We start from the raw sequence: 25747 nt of genomic DNA, 5'->3' as shown, positions 1-25747 counted from the left end.
TACCTACATTTAATATCTGCTTTCAAATATACTTTCAATCAAACCACATACAATCTGAAGTCCAATTTAGTTAGTTAATGTATGGGCCAAATACCATGCCATCAAATAAACTCTTTCTACTATGCAAAAGATTTGGGGAAGGACTTTAAGGTAATGAAGTCTGACAAGAACTCTAAGGCCTGATCTATGGGGTGGGGGGAGGAAATCGAACGATCTAAGATACGCAACTTCAGCTACAAGAATAGCATAGCTGAAGTCAACGTATCTTAGATCGACTTAGAATCATTTATTTCATATCCTCGCAGCGCGGGATCAATGGCTGCTGCTCCTCCATCAACTCTGTTTCCGTTTTTTGCCCTGGTGGAGTTCCAGAGTCGATGAGGAGCGTGTTCAGGGATTGATTTATCACGTCTAGACGAGACGCAATACATCGATCGCCGATTGGTGGGTAGTGATCAATCTATCTGGCAGGTAGTGTCGACATACCCTAAGACAGATTTATTCCTTGAGGAGTGAACAGTGATCTAGAGCAGGTCTATACTACAGAGCTACATCGGCGTAGCATGTCTGGTGAAGACACGGTCTGCCGACGGGATAGCACTCTTCTGTCAACATAATTACTCCACTTTGGCGAGAAGTGGAAGCTATATTAGTGATAGAGCATCTCCTGCCAACATAGCCATGGTGTGGACAGCGCAAGACTTCTCTGCCTGGCCGGCGGAAGAGGGTGGGGTGTTTCCACATCCCTAAGTGATGTAAGTTAGAGCGACTTAAGTGGTAGAGTAGACCTGGACCTGCCCTAAGATGAATGTGTGTATAGCTCTCTGAAAATGAAAAATGCTATTTAAGTAAAAAATATTGTTTTAGGATTTTGGAAGTGGAAAATTTCAAAAGCTCTAAAGGAAATCCTGTACCTCAAGTTTTATACCTAATGTGTCTCAGTTTCCCTAGCAGACAGATTACTGGAGGAAATGAAGTTCACATACTGTCTCTAAAGCAGAAGCCACCATTTCCTCTTCATTGTGGGACTGAAGCTCAATCACCATTACACCGCTGTCAAATAGACGAAGCCTAAAAATCAAAGGGAAAAGACCAAAAAAACCCAAAGCTGCAAATCAACAACGGAAAAATGTGTGTATTTTAGCAGTCTCTTAGTTTCACACATCTAACGTGATAACATCTCAACCAATCTATTGTAATAACTAAAAGAAAAAAATTGAAAGAGCAAAACTGAACAACATAAAAATCAACTGCTGAATCTTCAAAATGAAAACAGAATAATTAACTGAACAAAGTGAACAAAAATATTAGCGACGCACCAAAGTGGTTTTATTTTTACATCCTGAAAATATACATTTGGCAGATAAAACCCCAGGAACTTAAATTCAACCACATTTGTATTTTTTAGGAATCATATAATTTAGTTTTGCATGAAACATAAGTAAATTCTGTTCATGCTGTAAAATAATGGTGGATGTATGTATGTATTAGTGTTATTAACTGCACCTGAAGAAAGACCCTGTGAAACTATTTCTTAGGGTCACATCTGTGGAAAGGAAGGATGGTTCAATAGGTAGGGTGCAACCCTGGGACATGAGAAATCTGAGTTCAATTCCCTCCTCATTACCTGCGTAACCTTGGGCAAATAACTTAGCTTCTCAGTGCCTCAGTTCCTCATTTCTGAAATGGGGGAAATCCTTACCTATCTCACAGGGGTGTTATGAGGATAAATGCATATTAAAGAGTGCAAGGTGCTCACAAAGTACAGCAAAAGAGTCCTTGTAAGTTGGATAGACAAGTGATGTTTATGAACTTAAAGGAAATTACATAGGAAATTGAATGAACGCTGACTGACCTCTTAGAAGATTAAGTAACACACAGAAATAGGTTCACATTTCACATTAAAATGGATTTTGGAAGACAAGGCATTTCACAAGACTGTGTCTGTGCAAGGGACTCAAGGGTCCACGGCTGACAGTTTATTTAGAAATGCACATGAAGGACTCTTACCTTAGGGGTAATTTCAGTGCCACTAGCATCTTACAAGCATTTACTAAATCTTCTGGAGAGAGCAACTATTTAAAAAGAAGAACATATTTACTCACATTTTACATGTTAAATACACAGTATTTCACACACGCACAGAAACAAAACAGACAACTACAGATGAAAAAAATAACAGAACAAGCAACCATGTAGTGCACGATTGCATTTTCACCTTTCATCCCTCTCCCCCTGCAGCCTTCTCTCATCCTTACACTCCAATTTCTGGTCTCTTCTTATTCTTTTCCACATTACTCTGTTCATGACTTCTCTCTTCAGGAAATTTATTTGATTACTGGTTCTCTCTCTCCCCCCACTTTATTATTTCTGTGTCTATCCCTCCTGTTATTTTGCCTGTTTTTGTATGTTTCATTTTCTTATGCTAGCTCTCATCCTCCTTTATTGGTACTACAGGAGTGGCACATCAGAATGACATACTATGGAAAATGGCCAAAGATTAAATATTAGCAGGGAGAGGGAGAAGGGAAGGGAGAACCTCCCCTTCCCCCCCAAAAAAGCTCCATTTTCTATTACAAGAACAGCAATTCATCCATCATTTTAAGCAGTTGGACTGCATGTGATAGACAGTTAAAGATTTGTTTAACACTTCTTTCTTTAAAGTACCTTCTCAGCAGATTTTGTCAAAGAATACCACAGATCCAGTCCCTTACCTCCAATCCCCGAGCCCGGTTTACTAGACAATATACCTCTGTAAGTGACATTATTCCCCCTCGTTCCTGTGGAAACATGAGGCCAATAAGCGAAATAGTATTAACCTAGAACATAGAGCACACTATTTTGCAAATAATAAAACATTTGGACAGATGAAAGTTTTAAGCAACACATGACATATTAAGGCAGAGAAGATAAACTATGAGCTTGATTTAAAAACCTACACAGACAAGACCAATGATATCTAAATTATACATCAGTGTTCAAACAGTAATTTTCTTTAATAATTTCAAATTGCAGAATACCAATTTTAAAATTCAAGAACTGTGAATTATTTCAAGGTTAAAATACACAGAGTAAAAGTACATGGAATTTCATTATATTAAATCTATTAACCATTTATCGAGCTTCTGTTTTTTGAACTCACAGGGTCATAACGTAAGGTAAAAAAAATAATCTAAGAGACAGTATGTGACTTTCACATACATATTGAACGCACACATTCTTTTTCAAAGAGGCAAGCTTCAGATATATTAAAAACTGAAATTTTATTGAATTAAACAGAAAAACTGATAATAAAATCTGTTTAGTAGCCAGCATTATAGCAGTGATATATATGAAGTTTACACTGAAACAGTTATTTTTAGGTTTCAGAGTTAGCAATCCATTGTGCTTAATGGGGCTGCTCATAGTTTTGAGTCAAGGAAGACAACTCTCAATTGGTTTTTGCACTATTCATTTATTCAAAGTCAGCATTGCAACCATATAGATCAGAAACATAATTTTTAAAATAATAGCTTAGATTCAGAAGCACAGTTCCGTGGCAAGGGGTGAATTCTGTACCCACAGTCACCAGGGATAGAGACTGCTAATTCAGACCTATGAAGAACTATTACACAAACTCTCTTATGTGAAAGATGAGAAATCATTACTGAAAATATGAATTGCCTTAGTTCCTTTTAGATATTTCTGCTGAGAAAGAGAATAAATGTTCTTAAAAGACAAAATGACAATTCCTCTAAAAGCTGAATTTGAGGTTGTATTACTGAAGTCTTAGATCTTGAAAAGAGACATTGTCAAAGTCCATGATACTGAAATGCACTGCATTAAAAACTCATCTACACGCACAAAAAGAGCATCTCAAGTGCTTCACCTCTAGTGGTGACTGTAGTATCCCAGCTAGTTGCTTTGCCAGTTGCATATGGTAATGTGTGCCAGATCCATGCGTTTCCCTGGTAACTGGGTTAGCTATACCCATGCTCAACAGATAAGACTTAAACCTGATAGTCTACATAAAAAGAAAAGTAAGTTGTGTCAGTCATTTCACAGTTCTATTTAAAAAAAATTTACATTTTTATTTGTATAGTAGACCTCAATGCATTTTTTGGGAGATTTGAAAATACACAATGCCAACTATTGGGCAAAATATACATTTATCAAAATGGTGGCAAGCTGTACACAAGTCTTCAGAAATTTATAAGGGACACTGAAATCTCCAAAAACACCCAGAAAATTGTCATCTTCTCCTAGTTAATGGAACCTGCACTTCTGACCCCTTTTAAAGCAAACTAAGTGGGGAAGAGAAATGCACATCCTGTAATCACTTCGTTGTAATTATTTTTAAAACAAGGTCTCAAATGGGCTGACTGTCTTTTCTCTCCCCACTGCTCAGATATATTGTATAAAGAAAGCTTTTCATTAAATAAAAAAGTTAAGAAAAAATGGGACATTAATAAAATATTATTTACTTGTATTATGAATATTACCACAATAGCTGTTTACATAGTGTTATTTCACAAAATGCTTTTTTGTCAAATCTAGAAAGAAAGCATATTTACCTCATCTTCCGTGATGTCACCTTGTTTTTCTTTAATTTTGTTAGCTATTGATTTGGATAACTCCACCATTTCCTTAGCCTACCAAAACACCCACAAATACGTCAGCTTTTAGCTGTCTATTCAGACATTTTGATTAAAAGTTAGATAACTGGTATAAATGTAGATAGATGTGCTGGTAAATGTTTCATCCCATACCTTTTCCATTAACTTGCTGAGATCTTCAAAAGCCTAAAATGAAAATTTGACATTATAATATAGTCTGCCTTAAGAAATTAAATGATTTAATGAAGTAATTTTTCCAATGATCTTCCTAAACTCCAAGAATTCTGAACAATATTAGGGCACCTAATGCTTTAGACCAGGACGTTATCATTTCAAACTGTTTAGAATTATAAATTCATGCTCTGAATTTGAATTCAGATATTTGAATTGAATACTTTAACAAACAGGCACTTTTCCTTCACAGAGAGCTTATAATCAAAATCAGACAAGATAAAGACAACAGAAAGTATACAGGAAAGTAAAACAATGCTATGGTTTCCTGCATAGAAGACATACACTAATTTCTACTTAATACTGATTTACAAAATGTAAATAACAGAGCTGGGAGATAAAGTACTGAGAGTTGAAATAAATTAAATTAATCAAGTTTACCCCTTCTTCCTAAAAACGTTAGGTGTATTTTTTTACACATTATATACACATACACACACCAATAATCTTATTTTGGCCAGTGGAGAGCCTACAATACAACTGTGGAAATGCTCATAGTGACATCACAATTCTGCCTTTTATCACTAGGCGTTGGTAAAATAGCAGGCAAGTTCACAGATTATTTTGAAATAACAAGGGGGATGGATTGCTAGGTTCGTTTCACACCACTCTGAACTGAGAAGACATAAAGCTTTGAAAATTATTTGTGGGGAAAATTTATGCATCTAAATACTTGATTCTCAGAAGTAATTAGGTACATAGATGTCTAACTGAGCTAAATTCTGCTGACACAAAACAAGATCCAATTAAGCTTGTTTGAAATCAGGCTTATGAGATGGCTTATCAGATAAAAGGTACCTGTGATAAAATCTGTACTTGCTAGATCTGATAAAAGCAGGGGGAAATTAAAATATTTCTATAAAGTATCAGATTTTTATTACAATGAACTTTTATGGAACTTTTCCACAAAAACATGTAAAAATTTGGATTTCCACAACAGGAAAATGATTTATTTCAGGATTTTAAAAATACAAGTTACTTTAATAAAGCTGTAAAGTTCTCAAATATAAATATTGCTGTATGGAGCACATAACACTAGATAAGCCCTTCACTTTTTCATATTTTATTTCAACAATAAAAAACAAACAAATGCTCTCAGTGTATTAACAAGTAAGCAGACTTACAATTACATAACAACGACCACCCAACAGCATAAAAATCATCACACACATGAAAAAAGTGAATTTAGCCTGCCAAAATATCAATGCCACAGAAAGGCACTTTTACCCTCTCAGGGACATACCCTCAACCCTCCTTCAAAATCTAATAAATGGCTTTTGCAATGTATCCAAGTGGTCATTAATTTAGATTATTTTGGACCAAGTGAGTGTGTGAATGCATGTGGGGAGCCCCAGAACCCGAGAACCATCACAGTTAGATCTGTGAGGACAGCACCTCCCTTTTATAAAGAGGGTAGCCCAACTAGAACACCTCTACAGACCACAAATGTCTATGGTCCCAAGCTATCAACAATTTTATAGTCTAATCTGAAGGTAACAAAAGCATGGCAGAGTTCTGTGTGTAACTCAAAAGCTTGTCTTTTTCACCACCAGAAGTTGGTCCAATAAAAGATATTACCTCACCCAGCTTGTCTCTTGCTAGTTCACATGTAGCTTCCCCTACTCTGCAAGCACCAGGAGCAAGGGACTCAACCCTTGGTCCGCCCACGCCATCTCTTCCCCATGCCCCTACCCTTAACCCGCCTCTTCTTCCTGCCCCCCCCTTTACTCCACATGCTGCGTCCTCTCTACTCCCGCTCCATCATCTGCCTTCTGCCCATGGAAATCAGCTGGTTTGTGACATTTGGGAAGCAGGCGAGGGAGGGGGAGCCTGCACACCAAGTCCTCGTGCCTCCCCGCTCCCTCTTGAACGCCACAAGCCAGCTGATTGCCACAGGCAGGAGGCGGGGGAAGGTGCTGATCCATAGGGTCTGCTGGTGGGCGGGAGGCACTGGGGGGAAGGAGAGGCGTAGGGAAGCTAATAGGGGGGCTGCCAGCTCTGGACAAAGCAGGCAGCCAAACGACGTTATAGCAAAGATTTGCACAACTTTAAATGGAGCATGTTCTGTAATTGAGAAGGGACATAAGATCAAAACACTGTTGAGAGAGAAGATGTTAAGTGGAGAGGGTTACTGTAGTCATATAACAATCACTCTCCATATATCTTGGCAAAAATTTAATATGGAGTGTTAATGAAATTATAATATATTTCCATAGAATAATGAATTACCATTATCAGAGCACAGATATTTGTGATACAGCGTCTTTTCTTTTAAAAGTATTTGCTGACTTAGGGTACGTCTACACTACGGGATTATTCCGATTTTACATAAACCGGTTTTGTAAAACAGATTGTATAAAGTCGAGTGCACGCAGCCACACTAAGCACATTAATTCAGTGGTGTGCGTCCATGGTCCCAGGCTAGCATCGATTTCTGGAGCGTTGCACTGTGGGTAGCTATTCCGTAGCTATCTCATAGTTTCCCCAGTCTCCCCCGCCCCTTGGAATTCTAGGTTGAGATCCCAGTGCCTGATGGGGCAAAAATCATTGTCACGGGTGGTTCTGGGTAAATGTTGTCAGTCATTCCTTCCTCCGGAAAAGCAACAGCAGACAATCATGTCACGTTCTTTTTCCCTGGATTGCCCTGGCAGACACCATAGCACGGTAACCATGGAGCCCATTCAGCTTTTTTTTTTCACTTCACCGTATATTATGGATTGCGCTGAAGAGGCCGATACTGCGCGCTACACAGCAGCATTCATTTGCCTTTGCATCTGACAGCAGGAATGGTTATCAGTGTTTCTGAACCGTTGCTGCGCATTGTAAATGGCAATAGATGACGCGGTTATCTGTTGTCTATACCGTCTGCTGCATGTCGATGGGTGCCCCTGGCGCTGAGGTCGGTTGGGGGTGCAAAGACAAAATGGAGATGACTTCCCGAGTCAATCCCCCTTTATGGTATCTAAAAATGAGTCATACCTGCTAGATATGGGCATGTGTACTAGAGAACCATGTATCAGAGAGCACAGCTGCTTCATTGTCAGATCCCGCGAGGAATGATTGAGCTGCATGCCATTCGTAGGGGGGTCCTGCAACAACCCCACCCCTGCTTCCTCCTCCCCAAACCTCCTGGACTACTGTGGCAGTTGTCCCCCCATTTGTGTGATGAAGTAATAAAGAATGCAGGAATAAGAAACGTGACTTGGTACTGAGATAAAATGGAGGGAGGCAGCCTCCAGCTGCTATATAGTCCAGGCAGGACATTAAGAGGTTGGGGGAGAGGAGCCTAGCATCCACTGCTATGATAGTCCAGGCAGTACGAACTTTCTTTACACAGGAAAGGGAGGGGCTCATGGAGCTCACCCCCCGCGTGCTATGATGAGATGGTTACCAGCCGTTCTGTACCATCTACTGGGAATGACAGGAATCATTCCTATTTTACCCAGGCGCCCCCGCCGGCCTCACCTGAGGCAAGCCAGGGCACTCATGGCTCATGACCAGGACGGTATCAGTCCTACTGCACTGTACCGTCTGCCACCGGGAGGGAGGAGAGAGGATGCTACTGTTTACTGCTGCAGCACCATGTCTACCAGCAGCATGCAGTATAGATAGTGACAATAAAAAAAGTCAATGTTTCCCTTTTTCTATCACGGAGGGGAGGGGTGGTAAATTGACAAGATAGACCTGAACCACCCCGGACAATGTGTTTGATCCTACAGGCATTGGGAGCTCAGCCAAGAATGCAAATGATTTTCAGAGACTGCGGGGACTGGTGGATAGCTGGAGCCTCGGTACCCCCTCCCTTCCTCCTGTGAGCGTTCTATTCTTTGGCTTTCCGTTACGCATGTCACGCAGCACTGTGGCTGTGGACTCTGTACCATAGCCTGGAGATTTTTTCAAAATGCTTTGCATTTCGTCTTCTGTAACGGAGCTCTGATAGAACAATTTGTCTCCCCATACAGTGATCAGATCCAGTATTTCCCGTACAGTCCATGCTGGAGCTCTTTTTGGATTTGGACTGCATCACCACCGTGCTGATCAGAGCTCCACGCTGGACAAACAGGAAAATGAAATTCAAAGTTCGCAGGGCTTTTCCTATCCACCTGGCCACTGCATCCGAGTTCAGATTGCTGTCCAGGCGAGTCACAGTGGAGGCACTTGTGGGATACGCCCGGAGCCAATATCGATCATTTGCGCCGACACTAACCCAATCCGAGTATGTTAATACTGATTTTAGCGCTACTCCTCTCGTTGGGGAGGAGTACAGAAACCGATTTAAAGAGCCCTTTATATCGATATAAAGGGCCTCGTTGTGTGGACAGGTACAGCGTTAAATCGGTTTAATGCTGCTAAAATCGGTTTAAATGCGTAGTGTAGACCAGGCCTTACTTGCTAATTTGCCAAATTCAGTAAATTTGTAATGTCTCTCTCAGGCACTAGCATGAATTAAGGAGTTTCTACCACATTGAATTTTAATATCAACAAAAAGTTTTTATATCCAGGCTTTTACTGGTTTAACCCCAATCTCAACAACATGCATGAAAACATCATCCATTAAAAAAAATCCTTGACTTAGCTAAATAAATAGCATGTTGTGTGTAGTTCCTCCTCTGACCGATTCACTCAGGGTAGGCCTGGAAACAATGGGGAATGTGCACACACCTAACAGGAACTTCCTCAGATAAACAAAAGGCTAAAGAACTGGATTCTTATCAGCAGCAAACAGCAGATGCAGGAAACCTTTTCGCGGAACCCAGGGCACCACTTTTGAAATTAAGTCATTTATAACATTTAAAATGGGGGGAAGGCAGGATTGCACAAATCATGTTTTTCCTTTGTTCATGCAACTCACACAAATGGATTTCTTTTACTCTCTGACAAAGTCAGTGAGGAAAAAATAACCAGACAATATCTTTTGAATTATATACACAAGTAACTTCATTCATTACCTTCTTTATAAATAGGCAGAAAAACAAAAAACCTTTAAAGCCAGTAATAACTGAAAGATCACAGTAAAAGTGTTCACAAAACAGGTATAAATTTCCTGTAAACTGGATCCATGAGGTCTTTTTTTTATTTTGCAATGTTACGATGCAAACAGTTGCCATATGCATGAATCTGTTATAGTTAATTTATGAGGATTTCTTGATGTTTCAAATCCATCTCTATTACTGTGACAAAACCAGTATAATAATCTCTTTATTTGCAATCTCGGGACTGTTTCATTAGATATAGTGTCTAAAGCAGTGTTTCTCAGCTACTGGTCTGTGGACCACTGCCAGTCCCTGAGATCTCCCTGACACAGTTGAGGAAGGCAGCAAGCCAGTCCCTGTATCAAAAAGGTTGAGAAACACCGGTCAAAAGGATTTAAGGAGAGGAAGAGAATGAGGTGGGGAGAGGAGAAATAAGCTTCTGTTGTACATGTAATATCTCAAATTCAACTATGGGACTGTTTGTGGGAGAAGTGGTTGTTTTCTCTTTGGCCAATATTTTTGCAGAAATTACTGTAACATCTGATTATTGAACACTTTGCCATGCATAATTATAAACTCAAATTAAAATTTTAAAATATGAATTTCTGTTAGATACATTTACTGTGTAATAATTATTTACAGATATAAAACCCCTTTGAACAATACACTTGGTAAATGAATACCTAATCCTCAACTGATCCATAATTAGACCTGCTAAGACAACAGTCTTATTGGACTGGTCTCTTTCTGTAGAAGGCTCTTTGTTCTGCTTCCCCCGATGAAAGGCCATTGAACTTTGCCTTTCAACTGTATTGAAATCCATAAACACAGAAAGCATTTGGTGCCAAGGAATGTCCTTCCCAAAAGGGAGCATTTAAATTAAATATCCTTGAACACCTGGGATAAGCTAGTTAAACAGACATAACTGTAAGTTACACACGTGTAATTGGTTCCAAGTTTTAAAACTCTCTACAATGAAACAGTACACCGCTGCATCTAAAAGAAAGTCTGAGAGAATGCAGATGGCTGACCTTGAAACTTGAGCAGTATTTACCTCAGAAATGTTTTTGTCAGTCTCTTTTCTCTTCTCTTCTAATTTCCTCTCAATACCTACAATTCCTACGGCCCTTATTCTTCCTGCCTGCAAAAGAAAATAGTTTAAAGAAAAGAAAAGGAAGGAAACGTTAAGAGTTCTCTCACCTCCCTAGGAAAGAGTTTACATTTACAACAAAGGAAAATGTCCCACAAAGAACTAAGTAAAATGTAATGAGTGTTAATGATCTATAATACAGCTATTTTCCTGAACAACATTCCTTAAATCAAGGTCATAGTTTATCTACTACAACTTTTTACAAATAATAAAAATACACTGAATATAGATTTGCTACAGAACGCTACATGACAAACATGCTATTTAAACTGTTAATATAATGATATAGAACATAGCATCTCTTGTATGATACAGAGACAGTAGAGATAAGCTGGGATGCTCAAACTGGAGCAAGCCTAGAGGTAGGGCATTTTCAGTAAGGATCCTGGACTTAGGAAGTTGTTCTCCCCATTTCTCCATCACAGTCTCAATAGGTTTCCCTGAGGGGAGATTTAGAAGGGTACAAGGTTGGACATTCATCCCATTTACTGATAGTGCCTCATACAGATAGCATGTGACACATACATACAACATATGGGGTGATACCCTTTTACTAAATTGGAGAGTCATATGAAATTTATCAGTCTCTTCCTGGCCTAGCCTCCAGGTCTCTAAGTCCACCCTCATTCTCCTTGTCCTCCCTATTGATTCTGACACTCAATACTTCTTTCCTTAAAACCTTGCAAACTCTTGAACTTCCATTCGCTCCTGGTTCTCTCACCATCTCTCTGCTCATTCTTTTAGATTCTCCAGCTCTCTGTGTCCCAGAAGTCTCAGTTCCTGATTCCCTCCTTTTCTTGGTCTATACCTTTTCTTTGGGCAATCTCATCTATGCACGTGGTTTCAACTACCACCTTTATATATATATGCGCAAATCTACCTTTCCATTCCTGACCTACTTCCATCCAATTTGTATTTCAGCCAATCTCAACACCTTCTTATAGATGTCTCATAGGCAACTTAAACTTAACTTTGCCAAATTGAACTCTCTCTGTCCCCTCCTATTCTCTGTCACCATTGACAACTGCACCATCCTCCCTACTGTAACTCATTTATATGATGGCTGTACCCAAAATGTCACCAGCAGTTTCCAAATACAAAGGATGATATTCCCAAAGAGTTTATAATTTCAAAATACAGAAACAGATGAAGGAAAGCAATCGAATAGGCACATATCTTGAAGATATTCCCAATAATCGAAACTGTCCATTTAAATCATAGCTACTCAAACACATGATGCACACAGGCTTCAAGCAACTATATTAAAGCAATATCAAGAGTCTAGAACCAATAAAACCAAGAAAGGGTAAAATTAAGGCTGAAACTCCATTTTTCATCTTCCTTGTGTGTCTCATATTGTAGAAGTTTCTACACAGAATGTGATTATTTTACATCATGAGTTTCAATACCTAAGCATAATTAAAAGACTATAAATGGCACAGCAAACCAAACACCATATTCACTCATAAATTAGAATTTCCTCGCTTCTGTGCCATTCCAAGAATACCATTAACTCTATGTTGAATGTATTTAACTACATAATCTAAGGGGCAGGTTCCCAATTGTGCCGGAGCTCTTCTCAGATGCAGTGAGGATACCCAACTGCTCCGCCCCAGTACAAGGAAGAACTGCAAGAGAACAGCTCCAGTTTATGCCAGTGGAGAAGCAGCCATGGTGGAATTCCACTCTGCCATGCCCCCTGTCTGACCTCAGAATGCCAGAGGTGAGGGGGAGCTGATGTAGGCAACGGCTATGTTGACAGCACAAAATGGACACAATAGACTGGAGATCTGAACCTAAGTCTAACATACAGAACAGAGTATCAAGGATTTAGTAAGTACCTGTGGACCCCTGTTAATTTGAATGGTCTGAGAAACAGGCATGTTCTCCCATCTCCTCTGTGTCATTTCTTCTGACAACCGTCTATAAAACTGCATATATTTAAAAAAAAAAAAAGTCAACCTAAATTTTGTAGAATATTTTTGAGTATTTTTAACATCTCAGTGATCAACAAAACAAATTCCACTGAATATCAAATGCCATAACGTCACATTTATACTGGACTCTTAATTTTTTAGGATAAAAAAAATGTTACAGACCATGCAATTATATACATTTCAATGGTAGCTGTAACAATTGTTAGTTAAACAGGCATGATTACTTATTTCCATTCTAAACACATTTCCAGACATTGATAACTTTCCAGAACTTTCACTTAATGAGGCTGAAATTTCCAGGCTCAGTATCTGTCCAAAGGTGATCTTTTTTAAATAAAATTGAGCAATCCAGTTATGATAGATAATCTCATGATAACAGTTATTTACTGTTATCATGAGATTATGTTAATCCAGCCATGTGGATGAAATTTGCACTGGAGTAATTCCAATCATTTAGTCTGGGTTAATGCTAGCTGGTTGTGATGGTTTATTAACTGACAACAGGGCCTCCTACACACACAGGTCCACAGCAAATACTGTAAGATTAATAGTTTCACTAATACTGGGAGAGCAGAAATATTTGTGACAAAACATCCCACCTATATGGTTGCACTGTATGTACACATACCTCAATCTGACCATGTTCTTTGAAAGAAAGTTTGATGTAGGAATATTTGCTGCTCTGGAACGGGCCAGGCTCTTTGTTTGAAGGAGCTGGATGAAGATGAACCACTATTTTGGCACTAAGGAAAGGTGTAGGGAGAGAGCAAGGAGGCAAAAAAAATATCCCTTATTTATAAAATAATATTTCTTAATTGTGCAAGTCAGGTTTAAAAGCTTAACCTAGCTCTATATTACCAAAGCCCCCAAAAAACTGATGGTTATTTTACATTCAGAACATTTCAGATAATCCTTCAGGACTTTCATAAAAGTCAAGTACATTAAATAATATTAATAACAGAATAATAGAATATAAAAAAGAATATTTTATCTCTATACTAGAATGTCCATATTAAAAATACTGTAACTTCTAAAAAAATGTAAAACCTCGCTAATAATAAAACACATGTACAATCAACTCTCAGAAAGGTGATCTAGCATAAATATTAGAAGTTTCAAACAAAGATTTCTGAAAAAGAAATTGAACTACGAACTGTCAAGTGGTACCTTTGATTTAGGCTTCCAACCTGCAACATAACCCCCAAAGGCTTTACAGTGATTCATAGCTGCTGCCAAAACACACTACCTGTCTCATGGAAATAAAAAGGTCTCGATATTATGTTTAATCTATCTCACCATGTGTGCCAGCAGAAGAATTTGCATATGAATTCATCCAAAACCAACATCCTAGGCTAACAGATGCATGAAAGCAACATGGTCTAGAATGAAGCCCAACAGCAAAACAACTCATGAACGAGCACTGTTTCAGCAAATATAATAGCCCCCATCTCACTTCATCACAATAATTCTATTATTCTTGTCCATCTTTAATAATATACACCTCTACCCTGATATAACGCGACCCGATAGGACGCGGGTTCGCATACAACACAGTAAAATTCTGACACGCTGCTCTGAGCAGTGTGTTAAGGGTGCCGGGCCAGGCCGGGGCTGCATGGTTTGATAAGGGGCAGAGGGTCTCGGGGACAGTCAGGGACTGCCCCCCAGGGTCTGGGGAGCAGGAGCTGTGGCAGGGCACTTTTGGGGGCCCCACAGTCCCAGAGTGGCCTGAGGGATTAGCGGAGGGCTAGGAGCAGCCCCCTCTGCTTCCTTCACCCTGGCCCCAGCAGTGTCGCTCGGGGGAGGGGGCTTGGGGGAAGGGATCCCCCCAGCACTCACCAGCAGTGGCGGAAGCGGAGCAGCCTGGCCCCAGCCCACTCCACTCCGCCAGCTCCCAGACACAGCACTCCACTTCCTGCCGCCGGTGAGGCAGAGGGCGTCCTTTCCCCAACCTCCCCGCACTCACCAACGGCCGGAAGCAGAGCAGCCCAGCCCCAGCCAGCTCCACTCCGCCAGCTCCCAGCCATGGTACTCTGCTTCCCGCCACAGGTGAGTGCAGGACCTTTCCCCAGCCACCCCCCAGTGACACTGTTGGGGCCGGGGCAAGGAAAGCGGAGCAGGCTGGGGCTGCATTGCTCCGCTTCCTGCTGTTGGTGAGTGCGGGGGGGCATCCTTTCCCCAATCTCTCTGCACTCACCGATGGCAGGAAGCGGAGCACCGTGGCTGGGAGCTTGCAGTGTGAAGCGGATTGGGGCCGGGATGCTCTGCTTCCTGCCGCTGCTGGTGAGTGGCTGTCAGGGGGAAGGGGAGTTGGATAGGGATTGGAGCAGTCAGGGGATAGGGAGGTTGGGTAGGGGGTGGGATCCTGGGGGTCATTAGGGATGGGGGTCTCTCAAGGCAACGGTCTGGGAACAAGGAACGGGGGGGCAAAGCAAGTTTGACATAATGCGGTCTTACTTATAAACTGGTGAGATTTTTTGTCTCCCGAGGACTGCGTTATATTGGGGTAGAGGTGTATCTATTTTGTCAATACTCTGATTTAGTCACATCCTCTAGCACAAGATCTCGCAAGCCCCAGTGTATGGTTCTACCAATTGGGATAATGTCTCCCTGCAGGCTGAAGCAATTTGATCTGCTTACAACATCCAGGTCACAGGCATAAGCAGATGTAGACCAGACACACTTCTTCATAAAAGCTTTATTCTTCCTTCGGTGTTAACTTCTCTCTTGTTGCATACATATCATACTGCTCTAATTATCTGTCAAAGGAGAGGGCCCCAGTTATTGGTCTCTCTTTCAGAATCAGTTAGATGGTGGTGTAAGTTACACCTGCTGAGAATTGAGCAGTATGCTTCTCTGCTGGATTCCTACCCCCAACCAGCCTTGCAGAGCAAGAGACTTGGTCTGAGACCTAAATTTGAACACTAGCCTATCACCACGGCACTGCTGATTAAGTGAGATAAAACCAGTTATTCATTGCTACAAAGCAGAAGACTGAATCACAAACTTAATCACTGATTACAGAGCAATTATTTAGCAAATCAAGTAACACATATACAATTTTTCATATTTGATCCTTGTATTTTATTGTAAGAGAGGAAAAATGGTTTCATGGATTGTAAATTAGGACATCTATGCTACATGCCTGGGCTCTACCACAGACTTCTTGTGTGATCTTGAGCATGGCACATTAGCTTCCAAAGTGAAAGAGACACACACCTTACCTTTTTCCTATCCCAGCTGCTTGCTCTTCAATGAAGACAATCTGAGAAAGAGGGATAGCAATGCAGCATTCCTAGAATAAGCAACACAAAATAACTAGAAATCAATAGCTATTTTTTTAAATGGTTTGTAGAAAACACATTTTTGTCCTCTTTTAATAAATAACAAAAAAGTCAACAGCACTAATATTTGTAGGAAGTTCTCCCAAAAGCCATTTCATACAGAAGATGATGCTGGTTGCAATAGAAAATTATCCTTACACTATTATTTAAAAAATGTAAACTGAAAACTAAAAAGTGAACATGAAGTTATAATTGTTAGATAATCAGACAAGGAAGGGACTTAGGACTGACACAATGTCTTTAGCTCAGCCACTGGGTTTCTAGGCATTGTAGGTGGTATACAAATTTATTATTATTTGTAGAGTGGTCAGAAAGAATTAGATGCTTCACATAGAGGTAAGCCAAGGACCCAGCTACAAAGATCTTACACACTGGCATCATGCACGCAAAGACCATGACAAAAGGTAACCATTTCTTCTTGTATATATTCCATTTTTTAACTTCCTAAATCCAAAAACAGTTGAACTGACTAGAAGTGTAAAGATCCCCTTGCAGGTTACACCCCACTGATAAGATGTTCTGATAAAGAAGCAAAAGGAGGTGATAGACAGACAGACAGCTGGCTTAAACGTGCAGTGGGAGTCTGAGATCACAGAACTTATTTGTATTTATTTTCTAATGCCCAACATTCACATTAACACCAGCTTAGAACAACACAGCTATGCACCAAACTAGGAAGAATTCAGTATTTATTTTGGAAATCACAGCGTTTTCCTGTACCGACCAAATACAGATGGTACGTGACCATATAGCATCTATAAAATGCTGCTGCTGTTTGTCAGTTTTGTTTTTGCAGAAGATGCAATATCTAAAAATAATGATCAGTGGGATATTACTAAAGTAGCCTGACATTTCCCATTATGAGACCCTGTTTTCTGCTTATAACTTTGCCAAACTTTAACCATTTGCTGAAACGTTCTGTGCCGTCTCCCTCAGGTTGAATTACTTAGGAAAATTTCAGTCAAAACAGTTTGGATGTTTCTTAGAACAAGGGTTATGGAAAAAATATATTGTTTTGCCCAGGTTAAAAAATTCTGGAACCTTTTCTTTAAGCAGCTCTAGGATCCCTATCTTGTGGAAAAGGGACTTGAAATTTGGGTTAGAGATATGCTGTTTGCCATCCTTGTGAAAATCCATCCACACTCAGTTAAGTTACAAGCTTTTGAAGAATCACAATTTGCAGATGCTTAGCAGAGACTGTGGAAAAAATACTATGTCATCATGTATTTAAAGACTATCATAAAGCATACCCACAAGGGGGTCAAATTAACATTGCACAGGCAACCTTAATTCTGGCTTTCCTAACTGAGTGCTTGACTTTGTAACCTTAATAATGTTCTTTTGACATAGTTATTTTTGCGGATAATACTTGTATAAATTTTACAAGTAACATTACTTCGATACCATGTGAAAAAGAAACAACAGAGACAGGGCATGAACAGAATTCAGGACTTCATCAGCGCTGTTTAACTTTCATTTCTGTCAGCATTTTGACTACTTTTAGGGAGTTTTGTTGCTCCATCTCTCATTGTTCTGATGCTTTTTAAGGTGAGAAAAAGGAAATGTGAAAGGAATTTATGGCATAAGACCCACTCCTCAGTAGTACCCTGGTCTCGGGGACATTTCAAGGCTGTGACCCAAAGCGTTGAAAACTTGTGACTAGAATACTGTTGTAAACCATACAACATCAAAACAAGGATTTTTTTTGTTTTTTTTTTTGGTGGCCTCAGAACTTCTTGTTATCCCGTCTTCTAGGGCTTTGTTAAAGAAGATGCTTCCAGTGACAATGGGTTTTTGGGACTGGGATTTCCATCATGATGCTTCTGTTTGATTTTGATCTTTAGGAGCTGTGGATTTTCAGCTACTTGAACAATTGGGGATCAGTCTCAAGGATAACAGTTTCTAGTACACAGCCTTAGATTCTCTCTTGCTTTGTATGCTGGGCAAGAGAATAAATCTTAATACCCACCCCTGCCCTTTTTCAGCAGTGTGTGTTGATAGTAGAAAAGCAGAATGTGCTTGAATGATAAGAGAATAGCAGTAGGTATACACCACCTGACCAGGATGGTGATTGTGAAATGCTCAGGGAGAAAACACAATAATAATGAGAGATTTCAACTATCCCCATACTGACTGGGTGGGTGGGTATATGGCACCTCAGAAAAAGATACAGATATAAGATTTCTAGAAACATTAAGTGACTGCATCTTGGAGTAGCTTGTCCTGAAACCCACAAGAGAACAAGAAATTCTTGATTTAGTCCTAAGTTGGAATGCAGGATTTGGTTCAAGAGGTGAAGACAGCTGAATCACTCGGTAATAGCGACCATAATATAATTGAATTTAACATTCTTGTAGGGGAAAAAATGCCAAAGAAACCCAACTTCTAAAAGAGGAACTACATACAATGAGGAAGCTAGTCAAACAGAAATGAAAAGGAACAGTCACAAGAGGGAAATGCCTGCAACCAGCATGGAGACTATTAAAAACACCATAATAGAGGCTCAAACTAAATGTATACAGCAAATCAATAACACAGGAAGAGGACCAAAAAATGCCATCATGGCTAAACATCAGAGTAAAAAAAGGTGGTTAGAGGCAAAAAGGCGTCCTTTAACAACTGGAAGTCATATGCTAATAAGGAAAATAGAAAGGAGCATAAACTATGGCAACTCAAGTGTAAAAGTTTAATAGAACAGGCCAAGAAAGAATTTGAAGAACAACTAGCTAAGAACACAAAACTAGCAACAAAAATGTTTTTAAGTGTATCAGAAGCTGGAAGCCTGTCAAATAATCAGTGAGGCCACTGGATGGTCGAGGTACTAAAGAGCACTCAAGGAAGCCAAGTCCATTGTGGAGAAGCTAAATTAATTCTTTGCATTGGTCTTCACTGCAGAGAATATGAAGGAGCTCCCCACACCTGAGCCATTCTTTTTAGATGACAAATCTGAGGAACTGTCCCAGACTGGGGTGTCAATAGATGAGGTTTTGAAACATATTGATATTACTGTTTAATCTGTGTCACCAGGACCAGATAGTATTCACCCAAGCGGTCTAAGAAATTCAAATAAAAATTGAAGAAGAACTACGAATTGTGGTGTGTAACCTATTGTTTAAATCAGCCTCTGTACCAGATGACTAGAGCGTAGCTAATGTAACACTGATTTTTGATCTTGACAATTACAGGCTGTCAAACTTAACTTGAGTACCAGGCAAATTGGTTGAAACCACAGTAAAGAACTAAATTATCATACACAAAGACAAAACACAATATGTTGGAAGAGTCAATATGGCTTTTGCAAAGGGACATCATGCCTCATCAACCTATTAGAATTCTCTGAGGACATCAACAAGCACGTGGACAAAGGTGATCCAGTCGTATAGTGTATCTGAACCTTCAGAAAGTCTTTGAAAAGGTCTCTTACCAAAGGCTCTTAAGCAAAGTAAGGGAGTCACAGGCTAAGAGGGAAGGGCCTCTCATGGATCAATAACTAATCAAAAGAAACAAACAAAGGTTAGGCATAAATGATCAGTTTTCATAAGGGAGAGAGGTAAATAGTGGGGTCTTTCAGTAATCCGTACTGGGACCTGTGCTATTTTACATATTCACAAGTGATCTGGAAAAGCTAACAAAATTTGCAGACAATACAAAATTACTGAAGATAATTAAGACCAAACCTGACTTCAAAGAGTTACAAAAGGATCTCACTAAACTGGGTGACAAAATGGCAGAGGATATTCAGTGCTGATAAGCGCCAAGTAATGCATGTTAGAAAAAATAAACCCAGCTATATACTAAATGATAGGGTCTAAATTAGCTGTTACCGGTCAAGAAAGAGTTCTTAAGAGTCATCATGGACAGTTCCCTGAAAACATCTGCTCAATGTGCAGCAACAGTCAAAAAAAATCCTAACAGAATGTTAGGAACTATTAGGAAAGGGATAGATAAGACACAAACGATCATAATAGCACAATATAAATCTATGCTATCCCCATACCTTTAGTACTGCGTGCAGTTTTGGTTGCCTCATCTCAAAAAAGATATATTAGAGTTGGAAAAGATGCAGAGAAGGGCAACAAAAGTGATTAAAGGTAAGGAACAGCTTCCATATCAGGAGAGATTAAAAAGACTCAGACCATTCATCTTAAAAAAAAGACATAATTAAGGGGATATGATAGAGGTCTATAAAATCATGAATGGTATGGAGAAAGAGCATAAAGAAGTGTTATTTACTCCCTCACATAACAAAAGAACCAGGTGTCACCCAATGAAATTAACAGGCAACAGGTTTAAAACAAACATAAGGAAGTACTTGTTCACACAAGGCACAGTCAACCTGTGGAATACCATGGGATGTTGTGAAGACCAAAAGTATAACTATGTTCAAAAAAGTATTCAATAAGTTCATGGAGAATAAGTCGATCAGTGGTTATTAGCCATGATGGTTAGGGACACAACCTCATGCTCCAGGTGTCCCTAAACTTCCTACTGCCAGAAGCTGAGATTGGACGACTCGAAATTGCCCTATTCTGTTCATTCCATTTGAAGCATTTGGCACTGGCCACTGTTAAAGACAAGATACTGGAATAGGTGGACCATTGGTCTGACCCAGTATGGGTGTTCTTATATGGGTTCTTTTTTGTCTTTTCTATGTTGTTTTTTCGGTCTGTGTGAATGGTTGGGAGAAGAGGGAAAAAGAAATGAGTTACTAAGTCGGCTATAAACACGTTGGTAAATTATCTTAAAATTTCCAATCCCTGTTGATCATACAGTGCAGTCGCATCATACATGCATTTAACTTACAAAAGTTCAATGATACGTGCTCAGCAAAAAAAAAAAGAAAAATAATTTAAATACAGTAGTGTGGGCGATTCCGCTCACCATTCCATTCAGTAAGTGTATGCCACCAGAGTGAGCGTGAGATGGGAGACATGAATCTGCTGTTCCCTCAGTCAGTCTCAGTTCCTGTTCTCTTAGTGTGAGCATCTCACCGCGCTGAGTGTGATTCTAGTGTTTAAAGATACGTATTTTTCATACAACATGGTCCCTAAACGCAACCCAACTTCTTTATCTGGTGCTCAACCAAAGAAACAGCGATCTGTTCTAATGCTGGAGGAAAAACTGGCTGTGTTGGACTTATTGAGAGACGGTATGTTGGTCTCCAACACGGTGCGTAAATATGGCCACAACGTATCTAGCATCTGTGCCATCAAGATTCAAGAGAGAGAAATTCATCAAGCTGTGGCATCAAGTGCTCCAATAACTGCTAAGGTGACAAGCAAGGTGCGTGATAAGACTTTAGTGAAGACTGAAAAGGCATTAAACTTATGGCTGGAAGACATGAACTGTAAACATGTGTCTACCAATGGCAACACATTGTGAGAAAAAGCTCTTAAGCTCTACGCGCTGTTCAAACCTCCTGCTGAAAAGAGACAGCCTTCTGATGAGAAGGAATTCAAAGCCAGCCAAGGTTGGCTTAACAGTTTTAAGAACAGCTTCAACCTCAAAAACGTGCAGACTACTGATGAAGCTGCATCTGCCAATGAAGAGGCACTAAAAGCCTACACCGAACAATTAAAGAAAATCATAGAAGAAAAGGCAATCTTCTGGAACAAGTTTTTAATGCTGACAAGACTAGGCTCTTCTGGAAAAAAAATGTCCAACCGCACTTACACTTCGAAATCAGAAAGACAAGCCCCTGGCTTCAAAGCAGCTAAAGGCCGTGTGACTGTGTTGTTTTGTGGCAATGCGGCTAGGCATTTAATAAAACCGGGCTTGCTCTACAGGGCTGCAAGTCCCTATGCCCTAAAAGGCAAGAACAAAAATCTCCTGCCTGTGTCCTGGCAATCAAATAAAAAGGCTTGGGTGACGGCAGCATTATTTCTGGATTGGTTCCACAAGTGTTTCATTCCGGAGGTCAGGCAATACCTTGAAGAAAAAGGATTTGACTTTAAAGCATTGCTGATCAAAGACAATGCTCCTTGCCACCCTGAGGCACTCTGGTTTGCACATAACAACACTGAAGTTGTCTTTCTCCCCCCTAGTACCCCCTCCATCCTCCAACCTCTTGACCAAGGCGTGATTTGCTGTTTCAAAGCCACATACATGAGGCTTACGTTCTCACGGATACATAGCACTATGGATGTTGATCCCAATATTAATGTGATAGAGAGTTAGAAGTCCTTTAACATTGCTGATTGCATCACTTATATTAAACAGGCAATGGATGCAATCAAGGCTGAAACAGTCAATGCATGTTGGCGAAACCTATGGAAAGAATGTGTGAATGATTTTAAGGGTTTTCCAACCATTGACAAAGAAGTGAAATGCATTGTGCAGGTGGCTAGGCAAGTTGGCGGTGATGGCTTCATCGACATCCTTGAGGAAGAAATTGAAGAATTTATTGAGGGCCATAGAGAAAAAATGACTAACGAAGAGTTAGAGGAACTGATAAAATCATCTATAGAAGACGAAGATGACGACGACAAACAGGAAGAGCCAGCGAGTAGAATCTTCATAAATTTGCTGAAGTGTTCCAATCAGCGAAACACATGAATGATTTAACTTCTGAATACGACTCCTCTATGGAACAAAGCCTCAAAATCACACATAGTATTATGAACAATTTGAGACCATATCAAGAAACGTTTGAGCAGCTCAAGAAACAGCAACAGTTGCCAATCACCATGTTTTCAAGAAAAAACAACCAGCAGCAGATGAGCCTACGTAATCAACTTCTTGAGCTGAACCAGAGCCAATCACTTGGTCTACGACTCGCTCTCCATCACCCAAGCTCTCCGCCACCTCCATCGCCTGGATCAACGTCAAGCCCTGACTACTCCCACCAATAGTGTTGTCAGGGGAAACAGAAGACTAGTCATCGGAGTCTGTATAGCGCCCATCTGCATCGTCTCATCATTCATCATACAGGTGCTATACTAATCATCATCGTCATCATTCATCATTGTTGGATTACCATTGTCATAGTCATTGTATCACCATTATCATCGTCATCGCAGACAAGCAAGAATATCCAGGATGAATGGTGAGTGGTTAGGTGTACTGTTTTCCTTTTTTATTCTTTCATTCTTCCATCTCTCTCTCTCTTTTATGTAATTAAAAATACTGTAAAATTATATTTTGCATATGTACTCTTTATTACATACTGTACATTACTGTATACATTTATACATATTACTGTACAGGGTTGTATACACAAAACCATGTACAGTATACTATACTTTATGGGCCATTTAAGGGATTTTCAAGGGTAATTTTGACTATACGCGATTTTTGCCAGACACGCTGACTTTAGAACCTAACCCCCACGTAAGATGCAATTCCCCTATACTATATTGCCTCTCTATGTTGTGAGCATAAGGCACTTACACAGGGAGGAAAAAAGTTTAGTTTCAGAAAAATCAGTTCTTTCTTGCACAGTTGCATCACTAAAAGTTACCTATGGTTTATTATGGAATTTATAGACAACTCATGTACAAGAACGGATGGGGTACTTACATGATTTTTCAGATCTCTCCAGATCAGTTGGTGTGTGCTAAGTAGCAATACCCCAGTATCAAATTTTACCTAGACCAGAAAAAACAGATACTAAATTAACAAATTTAACAAACAAGCTGGGTAAACATTGATTTTTGAAGCATTCTAAGCTGTCATAATATATCACCCTGATTAACCAAATATTTTGAGAACACCCTGTTTTTGCTGGTAGCACAGCGAGCCAAGTTGATGAAGCAACAAAAAGAATTATTACAAAAAGATAACACTGATTGGACAAACTTCCTTTTCAGCTGTTTAAACTTTCCCCCAGGAAACCGGGCAGGATCCTCCCTTCCCTGTGGTACCAACGCCTTGGAATATCATGACGTTTCTAACACTTATTGAAGTTTCAGATTTTTTTTGCCCCGCTGGGGGTGCAGACATGCAGCATGCGACCGAGGACTAACGCGGGGTCCCTTCCTGCCCTACATTTCTGTGATTAGAGAAAGGGGTTAAAACCTAAAGCAGCACGTTGGGTGTCCAGTCGGAACCCCTCCCTGACCCACCAGGTGGTTCCATTTCTTCTAGGCACTTTACAGGCTAAAGGAAGAGGGTGTTTGTTCCTGGTCCAGTGCAAAGCAACCCTCGCGTCGCACCCCCGCCAGCAGGGCCCAGCTTCCTGCCTGTAAAAGCGGGGCAGGTACCGCCAGCTCCATCCACCGGACACCGAGCCGGTTACAGCCGCTGGGGTTGGAGGCGGGGCCGGCGCCGACAGCCCGGCCGGCAGCGAGAGAAGCACTAGGGCAGCCAGTGCTGGCTCAGGGCTACGGGCCCTCGGCCCACCCCAGAGGCCCTGCGTAGCTAGACCGGCCGGAGGCTCCTAGGCGGGGTACCGCGGCTGCCCCTCCCCGGGGTACCGGTGGTGATCGCTGGGCCGGGGGGGTGTCAGGGTTCGGCCGCCGCCGCTAGGCCCGAGCCGGGCCCTGCCTTTACCTTCTCCTCCCCGTCGTAGAGCCGCACCCCGCGCTGCTGGATCACCAGCGTCTCGTTCATCTCCAGCAGGCCGCTGGCCCACGCGAAGCGGTCCATGGCGGCGCCTCAGAGCGGCTGGGGACCCCCCGCCACCAGCAGGCCACGGCCGCCGCCTCTAGTCCGGCTGCAGCTTCCTGCGGAGCCCTGACCCAGCGCGCTGCGCCCTCTGCTGGCCGCCGCTGCCATCATCCGTCCCGCCAGGACTCGGCGTATGGGGCCCCAAATCACCCTGTGGCCCCCGCGGCCGAGTGCCGGCATGTCTGCTAGAGCCGCCTCCGAGAGCGCCGGGCAGCGAGGAGACCGCGGGAGAGATGGGACCGGGAGCCAAGCCAGGCCCCGCAGCTGGACAGGCACGTCCCTAATGCGGGGAGCGGGAGGGGTCTGAGTCCCCTCAACTCACTCCTGAGAGAGACTGGGTGCTACAATGCCTCTCTGGGACTGAATGTGCCCCACATTCCACCACTTGGGATCCAGGGTCCTGGCTCAATTTCTAGTCCAAGAGCCATAGATATTAATTAGAGATTGGGCCAAACCAGCCCCCTGGAGCCAGAACCTGATAGCCTAAAGAAGTTCAGACCCAGATCCAAATTATCCAGACAGGCATATTCTCCATCACACTCCCTCAACTGTGTAGAAATCAACATACAACTCCAAACTTAGCAGCTGGTGAATAGAATGGACCAACTATTGAAGCAGCTGCTGGACACACTAAACTCTGGGGAAGATCAAACCTAGGTCCAGGTCTGTTTTATAAGAAAATGATATGTATGGATAGTAATATGAATAACATATAAAGGTATTAAATAACACCAGCAGATCACAGTGAGTAGTAGGGCATAGGTATGGAGCATAAAAGGGTGTTTTTTTCACAAACCACAGTTCATATTGCCCATTTCATCTTCAAAACATTTTACAATAAATGAATATGATCCAACTGTGACATTGTGATCTGTATATGCAGACTACTGTGCCTATACAGATCTGTCAC

At 41.0% G+C, this 25747-nt stretch overlaps 1 protein-coding gene across 2 annotated transcripts in view; it reads right to left on the bottom strand.

Moving 5' to 3' along the window:
• The window catches only part of VPS36 (vacuolar protein sorting 36 homolog), a 29624-nt gene extending 4711 nt beyond the window's left edge, over positions 1 to 24913 (bottom strand). Inside the window, exons 1-12 of one of the 2 annotated variants that reach the window (XM_032795168.2) lie at positions 24721 to 24913; positions 23749 to 23817; positions 16111 to 16181; positions 13515 to 13629; positions 12791 to 12880; positions 10854 to 10940; positions 4749 to 4781; positions 4554 to 4631; positions 3869 to 4003; positions 2715 to 2780; positions 2011 to 2075; positions 987 to 1071 (exon numbers count right to left, since the gene is read on the bottom strand). In XM_032795168.2, the coding sequence (XP_032651059.1) occupies positions 987 to 1071; positions 2011 to 2075; positions 2715 to 2780; positions 3869 to 4003; positions 4554 to 4631; positions 4749 to 4781; positions 10854 to 10940; positions 12791 to 12880; positions 13515 to 13629; positions 16111 to 16181; positions 23749 to 23817; positions 24721 to 24816 (990 nt within the window). In that variant the 5' untranslated portion in view covers positions 24817 to 24913. The remainder of the gene's footprint in view (positions 1 to 986; positions 1072 to 2010; positions 2076 to 2714; positions 2781 to 3868; positions 4004 to 4553; positions 4632 to 4748; positions 4782 to 10853; positions 10941 to 12790; positions 12881 to 13514; positions 13630 to 16110; positions 16182 to 23748; positions 23818 to 24720) is intronic. The other variant, XM_032795169.2, reaches the window with a different exon arrangement.
• Between the last annotated feature and the right edge of the window lie 834 nt (positions 24914 to 25747).

The sequence above is a fragment of the Chelonoidis abingdonii genome, chromosome 1 (assembly GCF_003597395.2).
Source record: "Chelonoidis abingdonii isolate Lonesome George chromosome 1, CheloAbing_2.0, whole genome shotgun sequence".
NCBI lineage: Eukaryota > Metazoa > Chordata > Testudines > Testudinidae > Chelonoidis > Chelonoidis abingdonii.
Note: the sequence above shows the minus strand (reverse complement) of the source record. Positions and strands in the feature narration are given on the sequence as shown.